At 29.3% G+C, this 22,477-nt stretch overlaps 2 protein-coding genes across 6 annotated transcripts; both read right to left on the bottom strand.

The window, feature by feature from the left end:
* Positions 1–1,350: 1,350 nt before the first annotated feature.
* Positions 1,351–8,383, bottom strand: LOC126838194 (heterogeneous nuclear ribonucleoprotein R). Of its 2 annotated transcripts, none has more exons than XM_050572389.1 (12): positions 8,084–8,383; positions 7,749–7,896; positions 6,352–6,584; positions 5,993–6,097; positions 5,754–5,930; positions 5,547–5,682; positions 4,832–5,037; positions 4,275–4,424; positions 4,065–4,213; positions 3,817–3,914; positions 2,920–3,145; positions 1,351–2,189 (listed from the first exon to the last, which is right to left on the bottom strand). In XM_050572389.1, the coding sequence occupies exons 2-11, from the start codon at positions 7,888–7,890 to the stop codon at positions 2,925–2,927; spliced, it is 1,617 nt and encodes a 538-aa protein (XP_050428346.1). In that variant the 5' UTR covers positions 7,891–7,896; positions 8,084–8,383; the 3' UTR covers positions 1,351–2,189; positions 2,920–2,924. The 2 variants fall into 2 exon arrangements, with proteins under 2 accessions (XP_050428346.1, XP_050428347.1); XM_050572390.1 differs by lacking the exon at positions 1,351–2,189 and adding an exon at positions 3,722–3,739 and having other exon boundaries at positions 3,062–3,145.
* A 5,394-nt stretch (positions 8,384–13,777) lies between these two features.
* LOC126838195 (serine/threonine-protein kinase ULK3-like) lies at positions 13,778–18,082 on the bottom strand. 4 transcript variants are annotated; one of them, XM_050572393.1, is made up of 7 exons: positions 17,152–18,078; positions 16,680–17,046; positions 16,139–16,624; positions 15,864–16,040; positions 14,654–14,838; positions 14,479–14,590; positions 13,778–13,938 (listed from the first exon to the last, which is right to left on the bottom strand). In XM_050572393.1, the coding sequence occupies exons 1-7, from the start codon at positions 17,239–17,241 to the stop codon at positions 13,919–13,921; spliced, it is 1,437 nt and encodes a 478-aa protein (XP_050428350.1). In that variant the 5' UTR covers positions 17,242–18,078; the 3' UTR covers positions 13,778–13,918. The 4 variants fall into 4 exon arrangements, with proteins under 4 accessions (XP_050428350.1, XP_050428349.1, XP_050428348.1 ...); XM_050572392.1 differs by lacking the exon at positions 13,778–13,938 and having other exon boundaries at positions 14,153–14,590; positions 17,152–17,222; positions 17,578–18,082; XM_050572391.1 differs by lacking the exon at positions 13,778–13,938 and having other exon boundaries at positions 14,153–14,590; positions 17,152–18,081.
* Positions 18,083–22,477: the final 4,395 nt, after the last annotated feature.

Raw genomic sequence — 22,477 nt, 5'->3', positions numbered from 1 at the left:
TTATTTTACAATCGGGAGGGAGAGAGATAATTAAATAATATTTGTATTTTATAATTGTTTGTAAATTAATGAAAAACATTAAAAAACGTTTCAGCAATAATTTATTGCAATCTCCACTAGATTATATTCTCAAAATAGCATCGTAGGAGATATCATTGTTTTTTAATAGCACATCTGGATTTACAATACGACATTTCACTTATTATCGTCAACAATTATGATAGAGTGAAAAAAACTTTTATAATAAAAATGTATAGTTGAATATATTAGGCCTATATAATTTGATATTAATTTCTAACAGACTGGAAAAATATACAAAAAAGCTTATTAGTTCTTACAACACTGGACCATTCGGGCTGAACACACTGCTTCAATTAGCTATTGCAAGCATAGACGTGTAATTCCTGTCTTTATTAATTTGATAATCTTTAGATGTATTTATGTTTTTTTACATCTCAAGATTATCAAGTTAATAATATTTCAATCCATTATTTATCACATTCATAATTCCAATTATTATGATAATTCCCGGTGTAATTCATCAGACTCAAAGATAATTTTTTTTTAGATTTATTCAACTTTACTTAATCTCTAATTCCTAAATTCCTTAATATCTTATCACATAACTCTCATTCGCAGTCGGGTAATAAAATAATAGTGTTCAAATCAGGGCTGGCATAAAAAAGCTCATCGCAAAAATTCCCGGGCTAAACACACTCGTATGTTTTAATAACCGGACTGTTCTTTTTCCAAGCTAAAGATACCATGTTTTATATAACCCAAGCCGATTTTCAGGTAAAATCCCACTATTTTTTTAAAAAATAGGTACTTTGAAAAGGACTGATTTTCTATATTTAATTTAAAAAAAACATCTCTTTGGTACTTTTATTCTTCTTTAGTAAGCTTTTATAAGTTATATTGCATACAAATAATAATTACACAAGTACACAACATCAATCACAAAACTATTGGTCACTTTTCAGTAAAAAAATTATAAATTACTGAAATCGAATTAGAAAAAAAAAGTTTTTTCGAAAAAACGTCCAGGTAATTTCATATAAAACTTGTCGGGTTACTGGATCTTTTGGAGTTTTACAACGAAAAACCCCTAAATACCCAAGTAGGTTGGGTTTTTTCCAAAAAAGTTCAGTTTTAACCAACTTCGGTTCAATGGGTTTGAACTCGTCTACTCAAAAATATTTGAGCTCATCAAAATACACAACAATCATTGTTTAAGGTTAATAAAGGATTCGATGAGTTTAAAAAAACAATTCAATTTTATTTTTAACATTATTATCTATTTATTATTTAATTATGGATACTAGTAAAATGATAAAAATAATAACATTTTTAAGGACAACCCTGCTAAAAGAAAAACCGGTTTTTACATAAATAAAAAGAAAAAAATATTACATGAATAATCAATTAAAATTATAAAGCATCAAAATAAAATAATATAAATGTATTGCGATTATTTTAAAACTATTGTCTTGTAAAAACTGAAAGTGAAGCATAGTTAAAAAAAAATAATATATAATAATAATAATTAAATAATGTATATGTTCAGTAATATAGTAAAGGATTTGAGGTATAGTCTCTTAAAAAAAATATATTATGTAAAAAAAAAACTATAATACACGAGTCGAGTTGTTTTTGACTGATTATACGAAAAGAAATCAAATGTTTAGTGAAAACTTATAAATCAAATTTTTAGTCCCCCTAAACAATATAATATGCCTCCAGAAGTAGGGGGAAGAATTTTGGTAAATGTCTATAAAATTAATTTAGTCAAATTAACAAGATAAAAAAAAGTTAGAAAAAAAATAACAAAAATTTCTATAGTCACGACAGTTTGGTTTCTTTAAAAAAAAAAAACAAATTTTTAACACAGCTCTGGTTGCTTTAAGATAAAGATATATGAATCGAAAGACAAGGTGGAAGTAAAAATAATTAAAAAAAAATACATCTAAATAACAATGAAATTAGGTAACATGAGCGAGAAATTGAGATATTAACGACAAATTTTGTGCCCCATTGGCGATCAGAGACGCTGATTTCATGTGCTCAGCGCTTTCGCTCTTGCACCATCCAGTAGCTTTTAAACCAACAACAATGCGTCTATGGCTGCTGCAGGTCCGAAAGCGCTGACCCCCCCGCTTTCTGGAGACTTCTATCAGAACTCTTTTCGCCTGTAAATACACAAGATATTTTTAATATATTTTATTAATAGTGTTATGATACCAGTATCATGACTTGCTAAGCAAGTGCCGTAACTCGAAAAAAAAACTAGTATCTACAGAAAAAGTGTACAAAATGTTTTTTACTTGGCATGCGGTCTATTATTAAGGAGTTTTAAATAGTTTTAAGAAAGAAAAAAGGTTTTAATAAAAATTTCGACCATGTCAATTAATTTACCAATTAAATAGTATAAGCTACTTCAATGTATTATTTTTAATTTAAATATTTTTTCTATCAGTAAAGCCATTTTGGTTTATTTTAGACATAAGTCAGACAATTAATATTAACTACATAAAATGGTCCAATTTCAGTTCTGTAAAGAGATTCGAGTTCTTTGGCTACTTTACTATATTATGTAGGAAATCGATTTTCATTTAAAAATTTCAGTTTCTTGTAGTTAAATAAATTAAATTTGCAATTTTTTTAATATTAAAACCCAAATTTTATACATAAAAAAAGCACAGATAAAAATCTATTTTCCACATAACCCAATAAAGTAGCTAAAAAACTCTTATATCTTTACAGAATTGAATAACACTCCCTAGTAGTGGACATTTTGTCAGGCTTTTTGGTCTAAAACATAAAAAAACAGACCGCATACGATTCCCTTAATCGGTTTTTACAAATATTTTATTTTATTTTTCTGCAGGGCAGAATACTAATAACAAGTCTAAAACTAACCGTGTTTATCTTGTAAACTTTCCATGGCCTGATACGCCACCACCACTATTACCAGTAGCACCAAATCGGCCACCTCCACCGGTTCCTCCCCATGACCTATTATTCGGAGTTGCTCCATGCCATGGTCTAGCACTAGCTGGTGCAGCTCCCCAGTGCCCTGTGTTAGGCCCAGCATCCCAGCGGGCAGAAGGCCACATCCATGAGTTCAATCCCCATGATGTCCACTCTTAAAACAATTACAGAAATTACAATCGGTTACAAACTACAATACAAAGTTTTTAAATATTTCAATACAACCAATTAAAGATACATGAAGCAAAAAACTCTAATAATACTAAAACAAAATTATAACTGTGAATAAATATCCCTATACTCTCATCTCCTAGTCTTACCTTGTCAATATAATTTTTATCTTAAATAGAATTTGAAAGATTTTCAACCAAAAATTGACTAAGTTTTAGAACAAAATTTCTAAACAAATATAAAATAAGTTAGAGCTTGTTATCATTTACTATAATAGTATTAAATAATAACACCCCCAATTACAATTTTTTATTGCAATTCACAATAAATATAAATTTATAGCTTTAAAAAAATGTATAATAAAAATAGTAGTTACTAATTAGTATGGAATTACAAGAGCAAAATACATATTTTTAAAATAAAACTATTTAAAGAGATATGAACTCTACAAAAACTTATTTAGAAAAAGAAAACTTCAATACATCAATAAATCTCATGTTTACAAGTTACAACACACTAAAAATTAGCGAACATGCATAATTTTCTTCAATTTTATTACCTCAGACCAATCCCAATACTGTTTTCAATAAACAAATAAAATGTTAAAAACAGAAAATCATTAAATTTTTAATAAAAAAACTATAAAATACTTACCAAAATCACCACGACCAGGCATACGAATATTATTTGAAGCTGCACGATAACCTGGTCTAGGAAGACCGCCCATTAAAGAAATTGGTTGTGGCATCAATCTAAATTAATACATGTATATAATTATTAATTAAGCACTGGGTTTAGCTTTAATTTTAAAATCCTTTACCAAATTTACACGGCTGAATATAATAATAAAATGTAATAGGAAATATATTTACATTATAAATTTTCATTAATTAATATACTACCCAAATGCACGGCCTTGCATATTTGAAAACATACGACGTTCCCTAGCTCTTAAAATTTCTTCTTTCTTTTTCTTATCAGAAGGTGGTTTAGCTAAGGAAACTTCCAATGTAGCGCCATCTAAATTCTTACCGTTTAATTCTTCTAAAGCCTGTATAAATAAAAAAATAACCAAAATAGTTGGTACAATAAAGAAGTACTACTGAAATTACCTTTAGAGCACAGTTTCTATCATTAAAATGAATGAAAGCGTAATCCTTAATCTTTTTCACTCTCTCTATAGAGCCATAAGCTTCAAAAGTTTCTTTCAGACGATTTTCAGTCACTTCTTGAGTTAAATTTCTTACATATAAAACTTTAACCTAAAATAACAATTTTTGTGTTAACAAAACACAACTAAATAAAAGTATAGGTTATTATTATTTTTCAAGAAAAAGTGACTTTGTGTCTAATTTGGAATTAGTAGAGTACTACTAATTTTTGGTTGTACGCAATTGTCACAAACTTTAGCAGAATACTACAATGGACATTGTAAAGAAGGTCCTGATTTTGTCACAATTTCAAATTGAAAACAAAATAATAATTTTTGTTCTAACTTTTTAACGAATAATTGATTTTACAATATACAGGTAAGCAGTTCTATACACAAGAACAGCAGAGAAGAATCACCGTTCTAGCATACTTTTTCTGTATATTTTAAAATCAATGATAAAACTTATAATAACTTGAAAATTGAAAACAACATGCTATGGCATAACATATTATTTACTTTAGACATTGTTTCATCATCAGGTTCTTCTTGAGGATCAGCCCAGTCAACAATAATGTCACAACCCCAGACTTTATAATTTGGCGCACTCAAACGTCTTTTAGCTACAGAAGCAGCTTTATGTGATTCGTATTCGAGGAAACAGAATCCTCTATTTTTTCTACGATCATCAGGCGAACTATAAATTATGACCTCAGTGAGTCCACCTGAAATACAAAATAAAATACAGAGATTGAAAACATTACAAGTAAAAAAGTTTTTTTATAGTAATGTATGAATTAATACAACAAAAATAATCATTAGTATAATATTGTGAAAGATTAGTTGAGTTTAAACTTGTTAAAAATGTAAAGCCAATTTAAAACATTTTAAAAATATGTCTTTTGGAACAACATAAGATATTGCATCTGGAACAAAAACGTTTATACAGTTTCAAAGGCATTACTTAACTATAATATTTGTTTAATTGACTTTTCTTTGTTTTACAAGTTTCTTTTCAGTTAATCTATCAGAATATTATACTAATAATTATGAATATTAACTATTTGTTGTAGTTATAACAAATAATGTAAATGTTGGCTAGATAACCTTTTTAATTCCTGAAAATATACAAATGTGGAGTATTTGTCAGTGCAACAGATTGGATGTAAAAAACAATAGTTTGTGAAACCAATGTGAGATAAATAGGTAATTAAAAACATTAAGATGGGCTTACTAGTTATTTTTCCAAATTCGTCCATAATATCCTCTTTGCCTTTAGACTTAGGAATGTTCCCAATAAAAAGACGCAGATTGGGAACACTTATATTTACTTTAATACATTTTCCAGGCTTTATTTCATACCCATCGAGCTGTAAATTAAGTTTGAACTTACTCAAAATGTATGTATAGAAAAAATATTACAATAAACATCAATAATTACATCAACAGTGGCTCTTTCTGCTTCTTCTTTAGATGTGTATGTTACAAAAGCATATCCACGATTAGTTCCAGACAAAGGATCCATCATTAATCGTAAATCGTAGATCTTTCCACATTTTTCAAATAATGGTATCAATTCGTCCTCAAACACTGCATTGGGCAGTTTGCCACAAAAAACCTATACAAATAATATAAAATTAACACAAAATGCCATGTTATAAGAAAATTATTATACTTTACCTCACATCCAGCAGCTGGTTTGGGTTCAGTCCAATCAGGTGGTGGACCATATTTCCTTTGTCCAGTAGTCACATCAAATTTATAGTTAGTCCTATTTAAGATTTCCTGTAATTATTAAAAAAAATAATTAGGCCTCCATAAAGAAGCTGCAAAAAACAATTTTGAATGGAGTTTTATATTACTAATAATTTAACAGTAAAAAAAAGTTGTTTTTTATTTAGGTATAAACAATTTTTTTCTTCCGGAACACTGAAGGTTGGAAATTAATCCTAACTTCTTGTCATAACGTATTTTTATTAAAGAGTATATTCAATAATAGGATTCATGTTTTGTATTCATATACTTATAATTATATATACCTTCACTTTATCAAGTTCTGGCCCTTTGAGGGGTTGCATAAATGGCTCTTGAGGAGTAATTCTTGTTTTTTGTCTATAAGTTTTCATAACACCGCACAAATATGCAGACTTATTTGAAACATGCAATAAATTACTATCAAGAAATTGAGAAAGAACTCCAAGAGCGGCTTCTACAGGAAATTCTTTTAACGCGTCCAAAGCTCTAGTATCCAAATCTGAATGTGCTAATTTTCCTATAAGAAAAAAATATCTATGTATAAATTAAAATAGAATTTATTAAACTAATAATTTAAATACAACAAAATAAAATTATACCAACATTCATTATCACTAAAGATACATAATGTCATTATCATTATCAAAACATGATTTTTTTAAACAACTATTTTTAAACTCCTTTTTTTATCATTATTGTTTACAATAATGTAAATGAAAATAATACCACAACATAACCAAAAAATAATTTTAAAAAACAAATTTTGTGTTTAGTATGTATAGATACAAAGTTCAACGATTACATTTAAATCTTCCCCCTTGAATGACCTCCAAACTTTAAAAGGCTTGTTTTAAATTACTTATGTTATTGTTTGTGTATATACATTTAACAAAGTACTAAATTCACATAGACATTTTATAACATTAAAATATAATTATAATAAGTTAATTAATACTGTACCACAATGTAATGTAATTTAATTAATATAGTCGACACTAGAAAATTATTTTTTATTAAGATTATGTGATCTATAACAGGAAGAAAATTGAATAACTACAAATAAGCATGCCGTGAAAATATTATCATTTATATAATATTTACATTAAGGTAAAGTAAATACATTAAATACTCAAATATATAAAAATGTCTAGTATTAGAAACTTAAAAAGGGAACTACATTTGTAAATTATAATAGAATGTAAATTAATTGTTTTATATTATATTTTTTATCAAATGACACCAAAAGAATATACCTTTTCTAAAAAACTATTTTTCAAAAATATTGATTATTGACTGATTTTTACATGAGAATGTTACACAAGCATTGATTATATACACATAGTTAGGCCACATAATGTCAGAAGTTAGCTGCTCATAAACAGGAGCTAGGCCATTCAATTGTATGCGAGCCGAACACCTGGAGTGTGTTTCCAATAATTTTACTTTTAGAGGCTATCTACATATTATACTTAATTAATGACACAAGTGGCTTATGACTGTTTGCACCAACTATAGTTAAGAGTAGATGAACAACGTTGAAACTAAAGACTAAACTTAGGTCTATATTTAGTTTGCTTGTTGCAAACAGCAATAAATGACTTAGAATTCAATAAAATAAACATCATACAAAATACAAACACACAGGTGCTATAATATAATACTACTATTACTGTCATCTTACCGCTTTTGTATATTTCATCTAGCCTATCTGCGACTAATTCGTTGATGCCATATTCAATTAATTTTTTGTGATCTTCAGATTTTTTATCGCTTAAAGGCTGTTGCTCTGTTGTTTCGTTCAATTTTTCGCTCTTAACTTCCATATCTGACTGTAATCATATAACATACATACACACTTAAGAAAACATTAAGTCATATCTGAAACATCTAAAGCCTTTATCGGCTTATAGTACGCTGACAGCCCGATGTTATCGGCTTAGCGCTTGGCTGACGTATGGATCTTTAAATCTAGGATCGGCGATTGTCAGATAGCTAGCGATGATACTCCATACTTACAAAATAGTTTCAGTTGCTCCTGCGGAAGTATTCTGGTAGTTTTGCGGCGAAATGGTTTCTAACTTAACACACGTAGTTCATTTGATACAGCCGTTCCGTTCCGGGGCGCTCTTCACATAGCCGGCGGCCGGTGGGTTGGTTGTCGCAAGTGCAAGGACTATACACTCATACAGTAGGACGCGCGCACACGTAACCGCGAATGGAATCGAAGACGGCGGCGGCGACGGCAGTGGTAAAAAAGGGTTAAAATTGGTTAAGTTCGGCAAAGTGACGCCGCCGCTGCGGGAGAATGGTACGGCAAAAAAAAACAATCCAGGAACCGTTTTTCGCAAATTCGCGCATTCCCATTGGCCGGCCCGGCGTAACGGCTCTTGCAAGCAGCAATGTTGCCAACCGAAACCGGTCGGCTCCCCCCGGCACTTTGCACCGGCTGCCGAGCCAGCACCGTGGCCCCCGTACCTCCGCAATTTTTTTCAGCAATCTGCAAATTTGAAACCGCGAATGTTGACTGCGGGAGCATTTTTTTACTTCGACCCCCTCCGCCCCGAAACCTCCCCCGCACATTGCGAACAACGTCCGTTTTCTTCTGCGCTCGACTCCCGCACACACACACACACAAATCGGAAATTACAATAGATTGTATTGTTGTCCACGTTCTATTCTATAGCGTCCCATTCTATTCTCGGACAGGGCTACTACACGCATGTTGTAAGATAATATTATTTCCCACAAAGCTTTCTCAATGCACACCACCGACCACCGTGGGGAGATTCCGCGAAAAAATTCTTCTATTATATGAACGCTATTATTTACCGTCCAAACTCCAATATCCTTGTTGAAATCTATTACCGTTAAAAGTAAAACGGTGGCGGTGAACTAGCCTCTCTTAAAACCATCCCCTTTTCAATATCCATTCGGCATTTCACGTGCTTATATGATATAAATAATAAATAAAAAAAGGTCTGCAGTTCTATCCCACGCTAACAGTGGATTACGCCGACCTAAAAATTTTCGCAAAGGCGTAATAGCAAACATATTTTTAAGTATCAAAATTAAATTAGTTCTTTTTACCCTAATAATATCAATTAATAATATCGCAGACTCAGTACCGCGCACGACTACTTTGCAAGAACAGACTGGGCCACTATGATACAGCCTAAAAAAACAACTTCCCACAAATTTGTCAATACCTAAAACGATATACCTATACAGGTATATACTATATATTGTTTTGCAGAGTTAGACGCATTCCAGATTCTCAGAATTTTACAATATATTTTATAGGTTAAAAAAATACATGTAGATTTTCAATATCCTGTTTTAAAACATTTTGATTATGAATTATTTTAATTAAAAAATTCGGATTTTGCCCAACTCAGTAGATTTTCTAAATTTCACATTTTGAGACGCAAGCTAACCAAGAATATAATATAAAAATAAGTTTAAATATAAGTGGTATAAAATATTATATTAATAAAAATAGACTGAAACCCTCCTACGTCCTACCCCGGGTCTGCTTCTTTCGCCCCTTTACCCTTTCGGAAACCATATATTCAATATTCATCATTATTTAAATTTCTTTTTTATATTTTCTATCTTGCATACAATAATTTATTATTGTTAACATTTATTGGCTAATATGGGACTCAAGATGTAAACGTTTTTGTACTCTAGACTTATTAACACCAAACGTAGCTAAATTTCCACATCCATAACATGTACTGGAGTTGGAGATAGACAGATATGGTTTTTTACTGTATTCAATTTAAATTTAAATATTAATAAGAATTATTAAATAATATTTAATATGAAAAACTTGCGTAAACTGCCGTATAACAAATAAACACTCGTGAAAATTAGAGATTATAAAAATGATATTAATACATGGAAGGTAATAGTTACACTATTACATCACATGATAAAGGTATTATTTATACAAATAGTTTGCTGTGAACGTAGAATGTCTATAATTTTTAATAGCTATGTAACTTTTATTATAATTTAGAATTAACTAATTTTGATTAATATCCAATAGTTGTTAAAAAAACAATTTTTTCTGGTCCCGTCTATAATTTGGTGATGGACTTGATTTGAGTTTGACAAAGTAAGAACTAACAACTCCAACAAAATCGGGATTTGATTTTTAAATGTATGATCGATTTAGAATAGGCTCAAAAGTGGTAAACATGTAGGTATGCGTATTAAGTTGCCTATCTCGAAATATTTATAAATAATTGTATACAATAAGAATTCAAGACCGTGGCACCCTACAAACAAAATTACAAACATTGTTTAGCTTTTTATAGAAAAAACAGAATTAAAAAATAACAAAACGGTGATAATTTTTCTCGTAATCATTTTTAAATGAAAAATCGCTACAGCTAATAGCAAAACAGATTTAAAAAATCAGCCTTTTTTCAGCCGAGTCTGCAACCACGATAGAACATTTTCATATCTCGTTGAAGTACCGAATAAATTTAGATTAGTTGTGGAATTATAATTTTTAAGAAAATTACATGGAGCTTCCAGTTACAGCATAAGCCAAGGAGATTAAAAAATTATGTACAATCAAGTTTCTGGCTAAAATTGTAGTGTTTATTATCTGGCCAAAAGTAACTTAACATAGAGAATTAAACTATTTTGAATTTATTATTTAGTTCTAATTTGAACGTTGAACGTTGAACGTACAACATATCTTTTATCTCATATCAGGTCTTTCCGATAATTGGGCGTAACAGCGTAACGCTTTTTTCGTTACGTTTTTTTCATTACGCTTTTTTTCGGTTATGTACCGGCTAATTCTCACCCCTATCTCCCACCCCCAACGTCATCTTCAACCCCATTTCTTTTTTGATAACGCTTTTTTCGGTTATGTGCCAGAGCTAAGACATGAAAATGTCAAAAACACATTACACATATTATGCAAACAAATATTTGCGAATTCCAATAACAAATTCAAAATTGGCATAACTAGCCTGAAATAAACGGGGGAAGTAATGCCCTACCAGGCTAGTTCCCCCCTGGAAAGCAATGGATGCATGGAGAGAAAAAAAGAATGCTTAGATTAAAATAGTAAAAACATGCTTCTCAATCATTGTCTATATTTTGTAACCGTGCTATTATACCTAAATCAATTACCGAATGTGATTACCGGTTGGCTCTAAGTCCACTTTCCTTCTGTTTACTCCTTTTGGAGATGACCCACAATGGCTGTGGGAATGTTTATTTAAAATCATGTCTTCTTCCTTGGACAAAGCTGCACCGAAGTTTGGGTCTATCCTAAATAACAGCACTGGCTTTATAAAAAAATATCCAGCACAGCTGTGGGGTCGGGATAATCGCGATTTTTTATAAACGAATTAAACTATTTAAAAAAAACGGTTTATGGTAAAAAGTATTAACTATTAACTTAACACTTTATTGACATTAATGCATTTATAATAGTGATATTTACATTTTTGGACAACTTCGATAAAAAAGCATGACTACACATATTTGATTAATTGTTGTTTAAATTTCGGGTTGTGGATAACCTACTAAATGTTTATGCCGGATGATGGGGAAATTCATAATCATAATTATGCATGTAAAAGTTATTTAAGATTAATCGTTATAAGAAATGTATTTTTAGTAATGGAATGCGATATAATAATTCGTTGCCATTGTTAATTTATACAAAAATTGTTATATTATAAGTTATATAGCCCCTACATTTTATAGATCTACTTTCAGTCTAATTTTCTCGCTAACCAACTGGGTAAATAATTGCGGTGTGAGATAAAGTGCCAACAATTATAATAATTTCTTGAGTCATTTTACTTTTTTGGTTCTTCGTTCCTTGCTTGTTAATGCGTGTGTATTTTATTGAAGTAGTTTTAGAATTTTGGAAAGGGCACAACAAAAATGTCCCAGGTTTAGAAAATTATAAGTGGCTAATGCTACTAGTTTTTTTAGTTGAGACTTATGGATTCCAAAAATGTATTCTTTAATCTTGTTTTATAAAAGAGTACTACAAATGTTCTTCGTTGATATAATTATTTTATAATATTTAAGGGGGGGGGTATGGTTAATTCGCGCAAAAAACGGCAAATTGTTGTGAATTTTTTTTGACGACACAGTTAAAATCTGTTTATTAAAACTAATGGTACATTAAAGTATAACATTCGAAGAATATTGTGTAATATTTTCATGTAGAAATATTAAAAAATACGGCAATGGCGGCAATTATTCGGAAGCGTCTCGGAAAAAAGTAGAATTGCGGTGCCCCTCAAAACTCGATGCTGGATCATCCGAAATTAAAAAAATCAAGTTCTTTCGTTAGATAATTGCTTTCCCCAGGTAACGCTGGGAGGGTTTTTTGAAATTTCAATTTTTCACTTTTTGGGAACACTTTGAAGGGAAAAACGCGATTTTTGCGAACAAAATCGGCTAATTTGTTATTGTAAAATAAAAAATATTAACAAATTTGAAAAAAAGTCTCCAGCGTTACCTCGTTAGTTATGTACTGAAATAGTGTTCAAAATTTCAAAAGGATCGGTGTAGTAGTTTTGAAGTTATGGTGGTCCCCGACTTTGAAAACGTGAGTTGTGGGAAAAACGCTTTAAAGTTAACGATAATGCGCTCGGGCCGGGCAGCTATAAAATTCCGACAACTCATAACGTCGTCAATTTTGTTCCGATCGACTTGAAATTTTGACACAATATTCTTGAGATATTATGCATTCAGTTAACAAACAAAAAAAATTTAAAAAAAAAATTTTAATACCTTACCCCCCTTAAAAGCTTTATTGTTTTTTAGGTACAACCTCTACAAGTTACTTAGCATAACAATTAACGTGATTTAGTATACATGAATCGACTATTTTAACTCAGATGTTACGGTTTCTCATGCAGAAAACCGAACTACCGATGACTAAATTTCGACTTGATGACACTGAGCGCTAACACACCTTTTAAGTGTCGCCTTGCCAACTTATGTATACAAGTATTGAAAAAGGTACATTTTGTCGATTCTAGTTTTCGAGATATGAGTGATTTTCAATATTAATGTTAGATTAAAACTAATTTTTTAGTTTAATCACTTACATAGAAGTACTACCTGTATCGCTTTGTATCATTGCTAATTGTTGATCCGTTAAAGAGATATGACAATTTTAATATTATCAAAAAGGGCCATTATGTCGGTTTAATGGTTTTAAACTTGCTTTTCTCAAAACAATTTATGCATTTTAAAAATCCAAACACATAACTTTTAGAATTTTTGTACTTTCAAGGTCGTATTAGTCTTTAACAAAGGAATTTTATGTAGTTACTTTCGCGGGTCTTAACTCCACATCGACAGAATGAACCTTTTCTGCTACTGTTACACATATTATAATGCCACAATTAAGTTAAACCTAGTTCCACTTACTCCTGGTTTTCATAACATAACTATTTTATCATTGTATTTCAAGACTACTCTATAATATTGTATATTATGTGATTTATTTGTATTGTATATGTAATCTGTTTTGAATTTTGTAACAATTATGTCTAAATGTGTACACTGTGTCATGTAGGCACAACCCGACCGACGGGTAGTTCGCTTTAATGAAGGTTGTTTTTCCCTTTATTCAACAAACGCAGGAAGAACTAGGAAGACAAATAGCGCTTCTTTTTTTTTTTTCATTATACTAGTTGTATAAATACATAAATGTACCAAGACAAATGTCATAATAATTTAAAATAAGTAGCAAATTGTACAACACAAATAGTATTATCATAGTCATAAGGCACAAAAGAATTCTCAAAATAAGTACAGCAAAGCAGTATAAAATTATTTTAAGTTCTTTAACATTCATTGCATTACACAGGAATCTGAAACAAAATATGATTTATATACTGTATAATACAACTAACATACCAAATATAAAATTAAAAAAATATAAATATTGCAATAATAAAATCAATAATAAGGAATGTCACAATTTCATCACAAAACTTTTTAACAAGTGATTTACCAATTAACATTTTTTTTTTAAAATATATTTAAATATCATAAAATTATTACACACAGAAGAAGTGTTTCTTCAATTTATGTTTACCACATTTAGTCAATAAAAAAATTACATGTAAATAACATTAATTTTCAACATTATAAAATTTAAATAAATTGTTCACAATGACAATACCAATACATACAATCGTCAATCACCCAAATAATACTTATAAAAAAGCAATATCTTGTAAATAGTAAAAAAATGTTGTATATAAACTAAACCCTGTTTAAAAAGAGTGAAAAACTAATTAGTTCTTAAGAACTATTTTATTTTTTCGAGGGAGAAGAAGTGTTTTTCTTTACTTTTAAAACTAATTTAACTGTTTTAAGAAATGTTGGCGATTTCTTTTCCTTTTTACCTTTATTTAAAGATAGACCGTCAGGGACATCAATAGCCTGATTGTTTACATTATGATTCTTTGATTCTAATAATGCTGAAGCATTTTCACACTGTTTCGTCCAATCACCAATCTGTTAAAATCATATATATGTATTAACTATACTTAAAATTTAAATAATGAACAAAATATTAACCTGTTTTACTAGTAAATCATATCGAACACCAGCTGGTTCTTTTTCAAGTAACTTATTACATAAATTCAAGCCAATGTTATATTTTTCAATAGCTGCTTCATAATGTCCTTCCACTAAGTACATTTGGCCTGAAAGTGCAATTTCAACTGCACTAGCCAGTTGAGGTGTATTTTTACATAAAGACACTGTAAATAATTATTATTCAAAATGTTAATTAAACATTGTTTATATTTTCATTTCTTGCACTGCCTAAGAATTATTCAGCATATCCCAAGATATATTACGACATAATTTAATTTTTTACTTAATTCCTATAGACCATACTAATTTACATTTTAAGTACTTTTTTAACAATTGTCAGTTTTTAATACAATTTTATATTGTAGATCCATTATATTATAACTATTATTTTTACACAAAACCAATGTCCCACAGATCCTAAAAGCTATATGCGTGTACAGTAATTAAATAATTATAATTATAATAATTAATTATTATTAATATTAATTATAATTACCATTAAAATCAGTAATTTACTCATTATTTGTCTGCGCATATATAGCTAGTCATAATTTATTAATATAAATAAATTACTGTTATAAAAAAGTAAAAATTAATTGATCAATTTGAATTTTCTAGGCAACAAATAAAAAGGTGTCTATCAGTGAATACAGTCAACATTACAATAAACCAGTAGTAACAAAAAAAAAAATGTCAGGTAATCCAAATAATCCAGCTACAGTTAGATTTTTGTGGTGGGTGTCTGTATACTGTATGTATTTTTAATAATTATTAATGAATTTTTAGTGGAAATGTAAGAATAGTCGATGGTCAATAGGTTTTGAACTACCAATTTTGTATTTGATTGGCACCATTGTTATTAAGTTTGTAAGCCTATGGTAGATTTATAATCCATTTAGATTAAACAGGTAACCCCAGTACACTAATTGAACTTTCATAGTTCATACATAACTACAGAAATATAATAATTAATAACCATAAACATAGGCGGAAGCTGGAGGCAGACCTTTTGTTAAAGGCATGCTATAGCCACAAAAACCCTTGAAATAACATTTAAACTGAAAGTAGCTTATTAGCTCACAAGCTGACTCCTGGCTATACCCTGCACAACGTGTTACCTAGCCTATGCCCATTAATAGTATATTACTTAATTATAATTTATTAGTAGTTCTTATTAAAAGTACTTTACTTAAGTTCTGAGAATGATCCTCATCTACATCTGATGATACAGACGTTGGTTCCATTTTTTCATCACTATTAACTTTAACTTTAGAAATGTATAGTGTAGCTTTGAGTTCTTCAGCACGTTTAGTATACTCATTTAATTTCATTTTAAATGCTTGCTTTTTAGATTCATCAGATTCATCTAAAAAAAAATTATATTTTAAATGTCATTAATAAAACCATATATTGAAATACTTACTTAAAAAAAAATCATATTCATTAAAATGTGTATGATCTTACTTTGTAAACATGGGATCAAATACTGTAGGCCTATACAGTATTTACAAAATGCAGCTTTGTAATTTTTTTCAGCATCTAACTGAACTGCTTGTTTAATGGCATCTAGACCTTTTACATAAGATTCTTCACTAGGTGTATGCTCCAAATCTAAAAATGGATGCTTAAAAAATTTGTCATAACTCAATCTCTCAGATGGGTTGTGTTTTAGTAAGTTGATCAGTAAATCTCTACAATGTGGACTGACATGTGTTACTGGTATTTCTATTGGTAAAACTTTTTTAACTTTTTCACATAAATCTTTAATTGAATCTGATGCATAAGGAGCTTGACCAAATATACATTCATATGTTATTACTCCAACAGACCAAAGATCTGCTTTAACATCATAACGACTATGAAGTAGCATTTCAGGTGCCATATATAAAGGTGATCCTCTAATGTTTTCCATTTGCGTCTTTTCACTCATAAATTTTGCTAATCCAAAATCTAAAATTAATATATTAATTAAAACTTATTAGCTAAAATGTTAGTAAATAAACACCTCCAACTTTAAGTATTAAATGTGGCGATTTCATCAATAGAAGATTTTGAGGTTTGAGGTCAAGATGCGAAACATTATGAGATCGTAGATATTGTAGAGCTAAAGCTAGTTGTTGCATAAATCTGCGGCACACTTTTTCAGAGAGTTTAGTGCGATGTTTAATAAAAGCTGACAGATCACCACCATCACAATACTCTAATATAATATAAATATTTTTGCTGTCCCAAACAAAATCAATCATTTGAACAATATGTTTGTGTTTTAATTTTTTCATTACTCCTATTTCTGTAACAACAGCATTTTCTGCACTTTTTGAAAGTTTACAACGCTCTATGACTTTAATAGCTACAGTATTCTCAACATTTTCCTAAAAAAAAAAGAATGTTCTTATTACAAACATTTTACTTCAATATTTTGGTGGATCTTAGATATAATAGAATACGGGTATAGAGTAAAACAATGTAGTACGCACCTTTAAATGTGCTAAATATACTGTCGATGTACTTCCCTTACCAATATTTTTGATTATGTTGTAACCTTTAACTTGTGGATATACAGACATTTTTCATTACAAATTTAGTTTTAAAAATAATATAATTAAAACATCATAAAAATTTGTTTTGTTTTTACGTACGAACTGTGGTTTGCTTTAAATTATTAAGATACAATACTAATGAAATAATACTTGTAAAAGAACTAGTGACTTAATGTTTTATTTTATAAATTACAACTTGTTGAATTTATTCATTAATCATTATAGAACCGACTTTATAAAGCATTGATCACAAATAAAATTTTATTTTCGACGTGCACAAGTGCTAGGTAATATAATTATTAAAAATAATTATTAACATTATAAATATTCCTTTTAGAGATTGATAATAATTAATAAACGTACTTCGCATTTACATCACGACCGACCGAACGAATACAGTACTTTTAAAGGACTACAAGAGTTAAGTAAATTCTGGTCAATGAATAGTATTTTCTGGAATTTACATAAACTCACAATTTCCAATTTTAACAAAAAACTATTTTTTAAACACAATTGATAATTGGTAAGTTATATCTATTATATTTTATCTATAGAGGTACCTACTACCACAGTTATATATAATAAACTAGATTGCTAACTGTACATGCCACCAATAGAGAAGATTGAAGCAGCCACTTTTCACCATCTTGGTGGGAATTAGAACCTTATCACGTGAGAATAATATATGTTTATCATCGAGATAAAGAATATATGTATTCTTTTCTCGATGATGTTTATAACAATCACAGATATATATAATATTGATATAATAATATATACAGATGTATATAATATGCATTGATAACCCACATAAATCCCACCAGAATGGCGGACCGTCGGCTTCAATTCTTATCGCTAGTTAGCAATCTTAGTTTATTATATATATATCTGTGTCTACTATATGATGATTATATGAAAATATGGTTACACCTACGATGTAGAGAAGATAAGGTGACACCACTCAACTTCTTATCAGTAAAAATCTGGGGTCGAATGCTTCAGGCATTTTGGTAGTTCAGCTCGCTGTACAGGTGGCGCCACCATTCGCCCGGAAGCCGATATTTTCTATGCGGCTTATGGACAATAAACGTTTTATTTTTTATTTTTATGTTAATTATTCTTTATTTGGAGTTTTTATTATTTTTATTGTCTAATTAGTAATAAGTAATTATTTTGTTAACTTTTTAATTGCGAAAACTGTGTTTTTTAACGGCATTTAAGTAAATATTAGCACTAGAATATAGCTTTCATAATTAATTAAATTAAATTTATTCTGATCTAGTCTTTGTCCAGCACAGTTATTTATTTTATTATTTTAGCTACTCTACTAATATAATGTATTATTCCAATACTAATTAGTCATTAGTATACATGGTCATAATTTCTAAATTCTAGATCAGAGTAATAGAATAAAACTATAGTAGAGCAAATATTGCCAATAAATTATAAATCTAAAAGATCTACATTAGTCAATGAATGTTATTTGTAAAAATGAATAAGAACAACAGTATTTTATTATTATAAATGCCGCGGTTTATTATGTAGACACAAAATATAAACAATTATTTGTGATGCAAATATCATCTCTAGGAACACAATGCAGAGAATATGTCGCTACTTCGTCCCTAGGCATTGCACGTATGGTTGGGCTTGAATTACACGGTAGTCGGGCTTTCGAAGACACTTAATTGGGGTTTATTAAAATAATTAATATCCACCTTACACAAGCGATGCTTATTTTTCGGGGGTAAATTAAAATAATCGGAAAGAATGTATTGTTATGTACAGTGGTGTATTACAGGGGAAGGGTCCGGGTTTAAACCCCCCAGAGCCAAAAAAAATTGTGTTTTAAGTAATATATTATAGGTATTTATTATATAACTGTTACAATGTTACTCTCTGAAGTAATTTAGAACTTGAAGTAAATAAATAATAATTTAATAATTATATTTTAATTATTACGTGTTAAGGGGAATTGCGGCTACCTAAGTAAGAATTAAAATATCTTCGGAACTATAAGTCCAGAAATTTCGTTATTCTTTATAACGAATTATTCTTCAGACCTTCAACAACTATAAACTCAATTTGAAAAAACTTCTCTGTTGCTTAAAATTCGATATAAGAAGGGGGAGGGAGGGGTTGAGGAAAATTGTTTTCTTGTACATAATACGTGTTATTATATTATATACCGTATAGAATAATTTCATATATTGTTATAAAAGGATAGTCATCGTTCGACTATAAACGTATTTTGTGGAATAGGAATTAGAATAAATAGTACATTTAATTAGACTACATATACGAATATTATGGTTTCTAAAATAATATATAACCTATAGTCCTGTAATCAAATAAAATTACATGTAATATATTTTTATTTAGTAATAAAAATGACAGTAACGTATAATAATATGTAAAAAACCCTATAAAAAAATAGCTCCATGTAAAAGTCGGCCTCCGGGCGAATGGTGGCGCTATCTACATTACAAAATTGTACTACCAAAATGCCGTAATTTCTTGAGCCAATGATTTGGGTGGAGTGGCGTCACCTTGTCTTCTCTACATCGTGGTTACACCCACGATTTAAGATAATATGGTTGCCCAACGAGCCCTGATAATGTGACCGCCAAACTGTCTTCGCTAAGAATTGCTATGTGCAAATCACTCCTAGCGCTTTTAGCGGACAAACCACAAAACCAGCATTACCACTTTTAAGAATATTTAGCTTTTTTTTATTGACGCCTACAACCTGTATAACAATCACGATTTAAAATAATTATTATCATCGTGGATTTATAAATCCACCTTGGTGAAAATACTAATACTGATTTGACACTTATCTAATGGTTTTAAATAAAAGTAATAAAAAGTGATATTAAAAATATAATACATAGCATTATATAAATGTTAATTTTATAATACCCCTAATTGGTTCAACATTGTCCTATTCGTAGAAGCACCGTCACATGTAAGACCGATAACTTGCCCTCCAGAATCCTCTATTAACATTATAGCTTTTAGTATAAGCTTCGCTAAATCAACACCTTAATAAAAAAAAAATACAATACTATTTCAGCATTTATAGAAACTTTTTCTTGTAGCCAAGTATTCAGTAGTTCTACAACCAATTATTTTTTTTTCAAAAGCATTCTTTTGAAAATGAGAAAAATTGATTTAGTTTATTAACTTAATTTTAAATTTAGCATACAGATTAGATAAATAGTTAACCTTTGATTGTTCCATGTGAGGCAAATACAGCAATAGGCTGGTCTACATTTTCTGCTAGACTTTGCCACATTAAGACCAATGCATGATTTGCTTTATTGGAACCCTCAATATTTATGGTTATGAATTATACCTACCTCATATTTGCTTTTAGTACACTTATGCATTTTACATGTCTCCACTGGTCAAAATAATTAATGAATTGTGGTCCAAATTTTGATTTTATAGAACTATATTTACTATCTAAATCTATTCCTTGATAGACTTTAATTTTGTCAAATAATTGTATTATATCTTCTAGTTCTTCAATGGACTTAAGTTTAAAATTAGACTCTATATCAATGTCTGATATTGTAATAGTTTTTCCATTAATTTGAAGAACTATGGCTAAATCTTTAAAGTTTAAATAATATTAAAAAAATTATTTTATATTATACCTATAACTAGTTAGTATGATAAAATATTTACATAAATTATAGCCAAAAAGAAGAATACATGTTTGGGAGATAATATAATTGTTATTTTACCTCTAGTTAAAACAAGTTGTTTTTCTATGTATCTTGTATAGTCTTTTTAAAGGGACCGAGTTTATGAAAACAAACACACAGTTGATTAGAGTAACCACTTTATACATCTACAAACCATCCTATTGGAACTTTCATTGACTTGTTGTATTTTAAAACTTGTTCAAAAAATGTGTCCAATTTTAAGTCATTTATCTCCTTAGAGAAATAGCAGTGATTATGTCCAATAATATCAGTATCATTTATAATCTAATAGACATAATATTGCAGGCTACAATTATTTATTCTGTAGTTACACTAAAAATGTATATTATTGATTGAAACCTTAATTTTTTTTGTTGGAGGCATGACTAAAGGATTAGCCAAAGCACTGCAATCCAAGTTGGCTTTTATTGGTAAAACTCCTATTTTTAACCTAGGTTTTTTTAAACAAACCTAAAAATAAGTGCAATTAGTAAATACTTAAATAACTAGTGAAATTTTGTAATTAATTTATTAATTATATTGAAATTTCAGTAACGCACAGTGTATTTACTAAAGCCTTGTCCTGATACCCATTGTGTAGTTATACTGTCGGACTTAAAATGTAACTCGCAAACTCTAGAGTTTCTTTTTAAATTTACCCCTAAATTTTCTTCCCAAATTTTTAAAAGATTATTGTCTTAGGGTACACTAAAAGTACTTTTTGTCCTTTTTGACAAACACATCGGTACACAACACGTCATAATGATATATAATGTTAAGTGTTAATATTTATAAATTAACTATACGTTGTGTATATTATATATACGTAATTAGTAATAAAGTACAGTTCACGATTTTAAGTATTATTATTTATCTTAAATCGTGGGCTCATCTAAAAAAAACAACTTCATTATATAAATATTTATATTTTGGCGGGAATTCGGGTTATCATTATTTTGGACTGCAACTTTTACGGTTAGGAGCGCTGTTGTACTTTTGTCCATGTCGGCCATATTATAGACAGTTTCGCGGTCAATGCGACAATGGGCTTAACATAGACCGTTGGGCAACCATATTATCTTAAATCGTGGTTACACCTCAGAGCCACTCGACAAACAGCCACTCCAAGGGGTACCAACATATACAATAATTATAAAAATTGCACAATTATTATTCGTGTATGTTGTGCGGCTAGTATTGTTTATTTAAGGGGAAAACTTGTACATTTCATAATTAATGCAATAGGCTTGGAATATTTTTAATTCACTGTGTGACCTGTCTCCTGTGTTAGTTACTTTCTCTTAAATATCAACTTATATTTGGCCTACTTTTACTTATAATAATAATAATGATAATTAATATCCAACAAAAAATTGTAAGACCACTATCAAATATAATGACTTGTCAGATATTCCCGATATAATGGCCGTATATCATGGACTTATAAAAAATATAACATTTTATTTAAGTACGTTGTCGAGTTCTTTTCGAATTAAACATTTAAAAATACAGTTTTGAGTTTTTTTATTTAAGTTATAATCAAATCAGTT

Source organism: Adelges cooleyi, unplaced genomic scaffold (assembly GCF_023614345.1).
Source record: "Adelges cooleyi isolate 19-005CV unplaced genomic scaffold, UGA_ACOO_1.1 ACOO_flye_CR_arks_rails_tigmint_CR_PRNA_30, whole genome shotgun sequence".
Classification (NCBI taxonomy): Eukaryota; Metazoa; Arthropoda; class Insecta; order Hemiptera; family Adelgidae; genus Adelges; species Adelges cooleyi.
Note: the sequence above shows the minus strand (reverse complement) of the source record. Positions and strands in the feature narration are given on the sequence as shown.